Genomic DNA, 11,529 nt, shown 5'->3' with positions numbered 1-11,529 from the left:
CCTATACCAAACAAGATTCAGTGAATACCCAAAATTGCGGTCATTTTATTTCTATCTTCCCATACATAACCAAAGAATGGAAAAGATTACCTCCTTATTTCTATCCTGATATATCACCTTACTGTGAGCTGGCTGAGAACCTTTAGAAGTCCACAATCATGAGAAGCCAAACTCCAGAAAGATCTTCACACAACTGGCCATAATTCCTTCCCTGTATGATGGTGATTGCATCCAAAATCCAGCTGGCAAGGGACCCACGAAATCTGGAAATACTCACATTCAAATTTGGAAATTATTTTGACGAATATCCCCAAGATTCTCTCCCACGCAAGCTAGCATTATACCCTTGAAATCCTTCCAATTTTGGGAGATAATCACTCTACAACTTAGCTGGTCGATTTGGTAGAAGGTGAAGAATTTGAATCTTCTTAGGTTGACTCTGACATCTATCCAAATATGGAATATAGCTCTGCTGGTCGATGTCATATCTTGGTATAATCGATGGTTACCCGGGCCAAAATCACCTTGATCAATAGCCCAAAAACAAGTGCCAGCTTTGAACCTTCTTTGTTCAATGGTTGGGCCTACACTGCATCATCCGATATACTAATGATGGGGCTTATAAGTGGGGACTCATGGACTATGAGAACAATTGGGCCCAAAACATGTCATGGGACGCATATGTGGTGCATTCCAAGGAGCGATTATGATTTATTAAATCATACACAGCTCATGGAATGGACCCCGTCAAGAAACTCCACATGGAATTGAGTGGTGAGAGTTGTATGCATGTATTGCCATTCTAATATATGCTTTGATTGTTTAAATTGCTTATTTAAATTTTTTCACTAGCTAATTTCTACGTAGAAAAACTGCTTATAAGAGGGCTAGTGTATAGCACGGCTCAAGATCTCATCGGGATTTCGGTAATTTCAGTATTTTTTTTTGCCGAAACGAAATGTACTACGAATTACTAAATATGCATTATCCCGGTCGATATTTCGGGCATCTCGGTGATATTTCGGTCCATTTCTGCGAAATGATACCAACCACCCTTTAAAAACACGTGACTCGCAAAATGGGGTCGAAATTTCGACCTCATCTCGCTGAACTCACCTCTTCTGCTCTTTAGAATCTGAAAAGTGTCTCCAAGGCTTGGTTTTTGCCACATCTTCACGTCAAGAACAATGGACATTATATACTTGTTTTACTACTATAAGAACACATCACACTATCAAGGGAGAAGATCTCTCCCAACTGATCCTCTCCATATTTAAGGATGATTTACAATGACACGAGGAGAGGTTCCTATATAGAAGGAAACTGTAGGTGGAACTAACTCACAATGCTCATCACAATTCAAACTTATTCAGTGTAGATTTTTATTCCTAACTTCTCACCGTGTAAGGTGGTCCACCCACACTTGAGTGAGCTATCAGGCTCCACACATTCGTCAGCCAACCAACCATTAGTCGAACTATCCAAATTCTCTATCTTCATGGAATTATTACATATACTTCTTCCAACCGTGGGCATCTTCCAAATATACTTGCCATGTTAGTCTTTGATTAATTGGGAGAAATCTTTTCCTTTGACTATGTGAGGTGTCTTCAAGATAAGCTTGTCGTGCTAGTCTTTGACTGATTGGGAGAAATCCTCTCCTTTGATTGTGTGAGGTCACTTCAAGATAAACTTGCCATGTTGGTCTTTGATTGATTGGGAGAAATCTCTCCTTTGATTGTGTGAGGAGTCTTCAAGATAAACTTGCCGTGCTGGGCTTTGATCGATTGGGAGAAATCCTCTCCTTTGATCGGGTTAGGATTTCAGGTCATAATATGGTTGGTTGACCACCGAAACAAGCAATCGAGACATAAAAGAAACATCATCTCGCCGAGATTTCGGTATTTTGGTGGTTTTGAAACCACTGAAACAAAACTAGATTTCGAACCTTGCTGTATATACAGTAGCATTCAACATAACCCAGCAAACTTGGGTCAAAACCACAAATACTGTTTTGGGTGGCCTTTTTGTGAAACTAATTTATGGAATAAGTGAACAATGTTAAAAGTAGGCAACGAAAAAAAAAAAAAGCCTTGAAACCTAGGTTTTGAGTTTGGCTAGAAAATACCAAGTTTCCTGTTTTCATAGTTGTCATGGCGCCAAAGCGAACTAAGTCAGTGGAGGGTTGTCTAAGTGCTTAGGTGAGAAGGCGCTCGCCTTAAGGCAAACAAGGCGACCAAGTGTTATTTTTTACTTTCCCTATTTTCGATCATTATTTAATAAGCTATATATACCTTGTATCATAAAAAATCAAAATTAAACAACATCAAGTCATCAAAAATCAACATTTAGCCATATTATATCATAAAAATTAACATTAAGTCATATCAAGTTTTGAAAAAATCAAACTTTAGAGAAATGCTCTTGGTCTATAATAAATTTAACTGGTCAAATGATTTTATTTTTACATGATACTTTTTGTATTAGTTATAATATAAAATCAATTTTCCAACAGGTCTAAGATTACTTAAATTTGAGTTATAACGACAAAATTATGCTCTAGTCAAATTTATTTTTAAGTGCGTGAATGTTGTTAAAATCAGTTGAATGAAAATAATTTTATGAATATCAAAACAAAAGATTATTTTACTGGACTTTTGGTTTTTAACAATGTTTTAACATGATAGAATCTATAAAATTTTCATAATTGAGAAAAACCTCATCATTTAAAAGTTGAAAATCACCCCATAACCAAAATTCAGTTTTTGTTCTTAGACCGGGGTGTTGACTTTTTATCCTTTTGGAATTTATTTTTAAACTATTTTTATTGGATTCAAATAGCGTGTATTTGCTTATTTATGAATAATATCTTAAGTAAATGAAATATAACAAATATAAAAATGAAATAAGTGCCAAAACACAAGGCAGCATGCGGTGCAACAAGACGACTGTCGCCTAGGCCCCAAGCAAACCACCTAGACGCCTATCCCTATTTTCGATTGAAACTTGTGAAATCTAGGTTTTGGCTAGGGTCGAAACCAGCCCAAAACCGAGATTTAGAACCTTGCTTGAAACATATCTCAAGTTAGAGAAAGGAGAGTGTCGCTATGATCCACTGCTACAAACCCCCAGACCTACGGTAATCTGTTGCTTACTATAGTTCATCACCGGCAACAATAGCAGTCCCAAAGTGGTCTTCAATGAGTCGTTAACAAAAGGCTTCAACTCGTGATCAAGCTCTCGTTGGTTTTGATGAGATAGTTAGAGGAGAGTAACCAAACCTCTTCAGGATGAACTGCGATATGTAACAACTATGGGACTTGCTTGAACCCTGAAATACCAAAATTTGACATGCATAGAAAAGAAAGCACCCGATGATGAAATCATGTACTCTTTTCTCAAGAAAGGCGAGCATTCCAACAGCTAAGTAGTTCCTGTGGATTTGGATCCATAGGTGATTAAACAAGGATCTATGAGCAATTTCTCAATTGGGTTCGCAACCCCTACATCTCAGTTGGACGTAACCACATTTTGGGTTCTCGTATACTACAATCTTGGAGGAAGATGAAAATTAGGGATGAAAGTAATGATGCTTGAGGGGTTTTGGTTTGCAAAAGAATAGTTCTTGTAGGTTTTACGTCAGGTACAGAGGAGCCTGACCAGATCATTACCTAAGCCCACGACGAAAGAGACGGTATTAGGTGGAGTCCCAAAGCTCAAGGAAATGGTATATCTTCCATATCAATGAGGGAAAAGTGGGAGGGAAGTCGGAGAAAAGGGAACTTTGAAAAGGCGGTGGCCCAACAACACTGAATGACAGAGGCAAGCAGCAGAAGAGGGCAAGCCGGAAAGGGAGAGTCGGATACCATATTACCCTTTCTTTAAGAGATATTTCAATATAAATAAGGGGTATACAAGTCTCGTAAAAATTAATTTGACACCTCTAAAGGTGTCGATAAGAGATTCCCTAAAACAAAATAAGAGACTTGTTTCAATCTTAAATAGTAAATTGTGAAATATAGAATTCCTTATCACAAAATTGAGATAAACAAAGAAACATTAAAAAAGTTACCACTATACCAGTTATTGGCAGTGGCAACCAGATAAGAAACATAATACAACAACAACAACAACAACAAGAACAAACATAGAAGAAACATAATAAAACAGATAAATACAGTTTTAGGTTCTTCCAACAAAAACAAACATGAAATGGTGACTACATATTTGGTTAACCTAGAGACTAGAAAAATAGCCAACTTTTGACTCCATATGAAACTAAGTTCATAGAAAGCAAGTGCCCTTTAACGAAATAGATCAGTCTCCAAATGAAAAACCGAGTGAGTTTTTAATTTGCATGCCGCAAAAACTCTACTTCAAACAAATCACAAAAAAAGAGATGCAGAAAGCTTCCTACACTTATAAACACTTCCGCAGAATAAACTATAATAGAGAAGTCAACAAGGCGGTTTATTCTTTCCTTTCTTTGACTTCCTTTTCCTAAAATCAATTAAAACAAACTTCATGACATCCAGGGATGCAAGATGGGCAATAAACATATATATAGACGCAAAAAAACTTTAGATCTTGCCTACAAAGACAAGCACAAAATCAAGCGCTAAAATTAGCTTCGAAAATGAAGAATTTCCTTCCCTATGAGTAGATGACTCAAAATACTGAAACTGCAGCTTTTACTTTTACCAAATAGCATAAGCTGCCATCGGAGAAATCAAACAAATTCGATCCAATCACCTAATATTACCAGCAGAACTCAACAAAATTGCCTAAGACAACCAAATTTAACTATTTGATCCAAGACACATGACAGGCTAACAACAATTACAGTTCAAAGTCTTATTTCAATATCACTACCGAAACAGAAAATTCCTGATAATCCTTCACAAAATTCCATTGACTACCTTCCTAAGTTGTAATAGGGTTCTTAAAATTCATAACTATGGACAGTCACCATCATAAGCTCGTTAAATGTAAAAGCGGAGGCCAAATATATAAAAGAAAGATTGTTCTACTGAAACTAATATGTTAAACTTTGAAAAGCTACAAGACATAAGCAAGCTCCTTCCTTACCCATTGAAAAATGGCAGGAAGAAGATTTAAGGGGATAAAATGACAACTCGAAACAACACATTAAACTGCACTTGTGTCTGTGATACATCATCCTTTGACAATATGAAGCTTTTAAGTGAGCAATAGGGAAAGAAAGTGGTCTGTTTTTTTCCCTTTTAATGACAAATAGAAGCCTTCAATCCATTTAAGAGAACATGCAAGTCGTATTAAGTATACTGATGGCAGGAGTAACATGCTACAAGAGCAGCAACAAAGTATCATATTGACAATTTCCTCAAACAATAAACCTAAATTAAGTTTATGAATGTACAAACATGTGACAATAAAATCCTAGATGTCCATCAGCAATTCAAATTCTGGCAGGTACATTCATCTATGACCAAACTAAAGCAAGGAGCACAAAGAAACCAACCATAAGAAATAGCATCTTCAAATAAGAATCAGCCTGTTGTCCTTGACTTGTGGGTCGAGTGAACCCATGGCCATGAGCCCCATGAAATGAATTAGGAAATCCATAAGGAAAACCGGCAGCAGATCCATACACAGTGGCATCAGGGAAACCATGCACCTGAAGATTAAACAGGGATGGAATCAGACCACCAAACGCTGCATTGAGTGTGAAGTTCCCAAACCTTGCAGTCGCCATTGGGGGGAATCCCATGAAGCCCATTCCATGCTGTGGGAAATGGTTATTATCTGGTGGGGGAGCAGTTTCCGGCCTCTGCCCAACCGGACGATTAGGAATATTAACTCCAGGAATTGATTTAGATCTTGGATCACTAGGTGTCTTTCCCCTGCCATAAAGGGGAACCAATTTCTCCTCCTGTATTAGAGCCTTACAAACTGGACACTCCTGAGAATGCGAGTGAATGTGGAGCCACTTGTAGAGGCAAGGCCAACAGAAGAGGTGACCACACAAAGTCACAATTGGTTCCTGCGCCAATTCTAAACAGATATTGCATTCAAAATTACCAGCATCGTTGCTACCACTGCCTGAGCAAGAAGGGCTTTGGGGCGGCTTGTTTGTTGATTCTTGAAACCCACTTGCCATCTCTCAAGACTAAAAATGCCTATAAATCACACAGACGCACAAATCAACACCAACAAGAGAACAAAACCTCCCCCCACCCCCCAAATGAAAAAAGAAAAGGATTAAATTCCAACTAACTCAAACACTAATTAGAAAAAAATAAACCAAAATCGTAAAGGAAAAAAAGTGGGCAATTCAATCTTACAACCAGCGAAAGGGAAGGCTGTCAGCAGAAATCAAGTTGAACCATTGCACTAATAAGATCAAGATTGAGATTACTCTTTTAGGAAACAGAAACAAAAGCAGCGAAAGAGTTCCTGACTTCAGACCCAAAAAAAAAGAATATGAAACGAAATATCTGATTATAATTTTAGTCATTGGAAAAATGGGTTTGAAAAAACCAAAAACGGTTATGAAGTTCAACCAATTCCAGAACAAACCCACACGCCTTTGACTTCCCAGAGCAACAAACCCGCAAGGGTAAAAGGACAGGGAAACCAAATAGAAATGCGACAAAACCATCAATAGGCGATCAAATGGGAAAACATCGAAAGGGAAACAGCCGTTAGGGTTTCTAACTCGGACACAAGAACATCGCATAACGCAATAAAAGCTAAAAATAAAAATGAAAAGAGAGAAAGTGTGTATTCATCCGGTGAAAAACGGATCGAAGTTTTGAAATTCGGATAGACGACGAAGGAAACAATTGGAAGAAGATATGCAGAAGGTTAGAACAAACCTCGCAAGGGATACAAGCGATGAAAATCGGAATCCAAACGAAGAAGCAAAATAGCGTAGCCCTAGTTAAAGCTTGAAGGCTTAAGCCCTCTTTTCTGGTTTCTGGTCACCGTCGGCGACTCCGCTGTTGGAACTTGGAAGAAGGTAAGAAACTCCTTGGAAGATTCGATGGCGTAACTGACGCGCCTGGTTTTTGCCTTTGTTTATTTGTACGTTTGGCATCTTGGCACCCCCGACTCTGAGTTAATAATAATAATAATAATAATAATAATAATAATAATAATAATAATAATAATAATAAATAATTAAAATATAATTATAATTGGACGGATCATATGAGGCCCAATGTACATCCAATGGTTGGACGGATCATTCATGCAATTCAACACATGGGCACGCATCTTTAGGTTTTCACAATTGTTGAATGCACATTGAGCTTCCAATGGCATTGGAGAGTATCTAAATCTTTGAGAGTTGGTAGAAATTGTTGGATCATTTGATTCATGCTTAAACTCTAAGTGGTATTTAATATATAATTTATTTCAACCAATGTGAAGATAGTAAAGGTACGACTTGTGAAGATATTATAGACTTCGTCTAATGAGGAAATGTTTTAGGACCTTTAAGTTTTATATGTGTGTGTGTATACACACAGTTTTTCCTTCAACCATTAGATTGGAGAGAGGGGTGGGGGCAAGATGTAATTATTATGCTTTTGCCCCCTACCCCCATCCAATGGTTGAAACGCACGATTGTGTTCGATGAAGAAATTGTATGGTGATCAGTGGCAATAAAACTCTAAATCCCTTATTTATAATGGTCAAATTATCATCTCATTGCATAATACCCTTCGAGGGCTCCAATCAAAGGATTCTCCCCTTGAACGGGGCTTAAGGAAAATCTGGTTCTTAAAAGAATATACAAAGTTATAAATATTCTCTTAATGAGTACCCCTCCACTTCCCCAGTCTCACTCGCTATGACAGGTAGCAACAAAACCTCACAGCTAAATTGTTAATACCTTCTTAAGCAAAGTTTTCAAACCTAGTTCAAACTAAATGTATCTCAAATAGAAATTTTAAAACAATAATCACAGCCCATAAACTTCATTAACATTTTAGAGCTTGTACATGCCTCTATTAATTGAAATCACAATTGTTGCCATTATCAACAACAACAACAAAAACTATGACATGAGTCCACTTGGGCCCAAAACCACCTCTTTCCAGGCTTGTTGAAAAGGTCCACAAGATTGGGCTCCGGTTACTCTTTCTTGAGCGTCACGTCTTACCATTGGCCCATTATCCCCTGCTGGCTAGTACTGTTATTGGGCTCTTTCTTCAGGGCTAGGGACAGTCGAAGAACCACTTCCTACGGTTTTTGAAAAGGCCCAGCCCATTGATAGTTCTAATTGACAATCTGTGGTTAACACCTTGGGGACGACAGCCCACTTTTAACAAAAAAAAAAAAAAAAAAACACACACACACACACCGTCTTTTCTTGTGATTCAAAGACAATTAAATTAATCAAGGCTTTGTTTGGTTGTCAAAGGAATGTAAATTTTTTATGTAAAGTGAAAACTTTTTTCCAGAAAAAATAAATTGAGATGTTTGGTTGGAAGGGAAATATATTTTACATGTAAAAAAAATTTCACATATACACTAAAATTTCCCATTTTGTTTTCCGACCAAATTAGGAAGAAAAAACAAAACCCTGTTCTCATCGTCTCTCAATCACTCTCGCAACTCTCAAGTCTCACCCCGCTCATGACTCGATCTCTCTCTCACGCAACTCTCAGTGCTCTCATGACTCTCACCTTGCGCACAGGGTGAGGCGATCTCTCTCTCAGGCGACTCTCATTCTACTCAAGCACGGTGAGATGATATCTCTGACTCTCATTCTGTTCGTGGTTTTCCTTCTCAACAAGTTGTTGGTTCTCTTCCTCAGGAGAAGAATTTGGAATCTCTAATCCTCAGGTTTGATTTCTTCTTCACTTATGTTCATTCTCTTCTTCATTTTGTATCTCTTCTCCATTTTGTAACTAAGTTGTGTATTTTTGCAATACATTGGTATGTGAGTATTGATCCTACTCATCAAGTGTTTGATGAAATGTTTCATAGAGATTTGGTTTCTGTTAGTTTAAACATCCAACCCACCATCACTGCTCTGTGAAAAAACCAATTTCATCTCAGGTTATAAATATCAAAATGCATTTTATATAGGTAATGAGGCCAAGGTCGTTGAAGCCATGCCTTATAGCTCTGCTTGAACTAATACTGGTATTGGGGTGTGGAAATAGAGATTGAGACAGGTTATCACAATATACATTACAGGCAAAAGCGATACCCATTTCTGTAGCTAGTCCACAGTGTAGTTTTGGCAATTAGTGAGCATAAAGTCGAGAGAAACAGTGGTAACAGACGTAGTAAAAATTAAGCAATTCAATTAAAGATAGATATATTACTTCCAGAAGAGGAGAAATGGCAAACGTTGTGGATGCTTGAAACACTATCTATAGCAAAGAAGATTTAAAACTCAAAGCAAGATGAGAGAAGGGTGGGTACGGGTGAAGGTGGAAGTGAGTATCTAATGTTGAGAGGGATTGGTAGCATTTATAGAGAAAGGAAGGGGAAGAAGTGTAGGGCCATCAATCATTAGTGACACCCTTACTTTTAAGAAACAAAGAAGGATTGAGACTCTCTGGTTAATGAGTAGAACACGCGTCTCTACATGTCATCATAGAAATGCTCTCTGGAAATTTTTTTCATATGCAATGCCTCAACCTCTTGATTGATACAAATGTATATCGATGAGACCTTTTGAGAGAGAGAGAGAGAGAGAGAGAGGCTTTCAAATGGTGTTGTTAAGTAGTCCAAGGCTATTCTTATAATTTGGAAATTATAGTGAACTTAGATTTGGGTTATTTAATGTTGTTCTCTGTTCATCTCTCTGGCTTACTATCATTCTCTGTATTTATGGTTCTTCTTCTTGTAATGGAATGGTAGCAATTAGTTAATCATGTGATATGGATTGCTACTCCAATTGGGATTTAGTTCAATTTGCATTACCATGTGTAGGGAATACCTAGTAATTTTGTGCTGATAATTAATTGTCAAGGAACAATGGAAAAGTTTCCAATTGTACAAGTAATTTGAAGATCAAAGTGGATTTTTGTTGAACTAATTCTGGAAATAATACTCATTCTGGTGCTAATAAGTTGATAGTTGAGAAGCTATCAATTGATGAGTCGGTTTATGGTTGCTAGTGATGATTTCCCTACTAATCTACTATGATAATTTATCAAATTACAAGAATAATCTAGATATTGCCGACATCTAATGCCACATTGGTAGTGAGGAATACTCATTAAAGTTTCTTCATCCATCAACCTTTCATTGATGTTGAGATCTCCTAGCCTACTGGAGACATCTTCTGGGTGATTGTGATCCACTTATCAAAGCATTTGTTTTAAGACCCATGAGTTCAATTCCATCTAGCCAGTCACTGTATGTAGGGGTTTAAGGGGTCCTATTTTTAGTATATCTAAGAAAAACATTAATTAGTGTTTGTGTTACTTATTTTGTTTCATTATGAACTAATAGCCACTAACCTGTTACATTTTTCTGAAGCTCCTTTCAATCCCTCATTCACAGTTTTTGTAGGCTAGATCAAAAGATAGCTTAAAACTTTGAAAAAAAAAATTCATATGTACATAAATAGAACCATTTGTAGGCTCCTTTCAATCCCTCATTCTTGCATCTCTTAAGTGCCTTCCTCTTCTTCTTCTTGTGTTTGTTTGTTCTATGCAGAGGTCATTTAGGAGGGATACTAACTGAAGGAAATGACAAGGGATTCATAGAAATGCAGCCAAGTTTATATAATGTTGTGCCTGAAGATGATACATATATGGGAGAGATCAAAATTGGCTTTAAATTCACAGCAAATGTATGAATTTATGTTTTTTAAATCTATTTATGTGTGGATTTATGTCAGCCCTTTGAATCTAGAATTAAACAGAAGTCAACACTAATAATCTCTTAATCTGCAGGTAAAAGTGCAAAAGGATTGCGTGTCACTACTTCCATGGTCCAAACCCACCTTCCAACTCAAAATGTTTAAAGTAATGCAATTGGGCTGGGATCTTTTTGAACATTAGATATTTTTCATGAACAATAATGTCATAGATGAAGTTGATTAGTGTTGCTGCCAAAAATACCCCGCTAGTCGAACCTACACAAACACAGACGACGGAGGCCTGGAGCTTTGTCCGGGGTTATTCCTCCGACGCTCAAGTCAGGGTCGGCCGCACAGTTCAATAAGGGAGTAATGGTGAGGGTCTCAGCACTTACCTTCCCCTTTCTTCCGTGCCTTCTTATATATCTCTTAGGGTTTAGGGTTTTTCCCCTTCTTCCCTCTTAGAGTCCCACTCGAATACGTCCAACCTTCTGGGGGAATATTCCCCTCATGCAGACGACGTGATCCCACGTGATTTTGCGAGTGTGCCTCGGTGATTGAGCGTGAGTGGTCTCTCGGAACCTTCGTCTGGCGGAGGACGCGTGTCTCAGAGGCGACACGTGTCATTGCCCCCACCGAGAGGTTATTTTGGCTATATCAGGAGCCCCCTTACTTCCACTAGGAGCTTCTTCCTGTGGGAGTAACCAACATCTTCTTCT

General features: G+C 37.8%; 1 protein-coding gene across 1 annotated transcript; it reads right to left on the bottom strand.

The window, feature by feature from the left end:
• Positions 1 to 5,271: 5,271 nt before the first annotated feature.
• LOC122083598 (E3 ubiquitin-protein ligase RNF185-like) lies at positions 5,272 to 7,077 on the bottom strand. Its single transcript, XM_042651461.1, has 2 exons — positions 6,858 to 7,077; positions 5,272 to 6,158 (listed from the first exon to the last, which is right to left on the bottom strand). The coding sequence occupies exon 2, from the start codon at positions 6,137 to 6,139 to the stop codon at positions 5,462 to 5,464; it is 678 nt and encodes a 225-aa protein (XP_042507395.1). The 5' UTR covers positions 6,140 to 6,158; positions 6,858 to 7,077; the 3' UTR covers positions 5,272 to 5,461.
• Between the last annotated feature and the right edge of the window lie 4,452 nt (positions 7,078 to 11,529).

Source organism: Macadamia integrifolia, chromosome 7 (assembly GCF_013358625.1).
Source record: "Macadamia integrifolia cultivar HAES 741 chromosome 7, SCU_Mint_v3, whole genome shotgun sequence".
Taxonomy (NCBI): domain Eukaryota; kingdom Viridiplantae; phylum Streptophyta; class Magnoliopsida; order Proteales; family Proteaceae; genus Macadamia; species Macadamia integrifolia.
The sequence above is the reverse complement of the archived record's forward strand: the minus strand, read 5'-3'. Positions and strand labels throughout refer to the sequence as shown.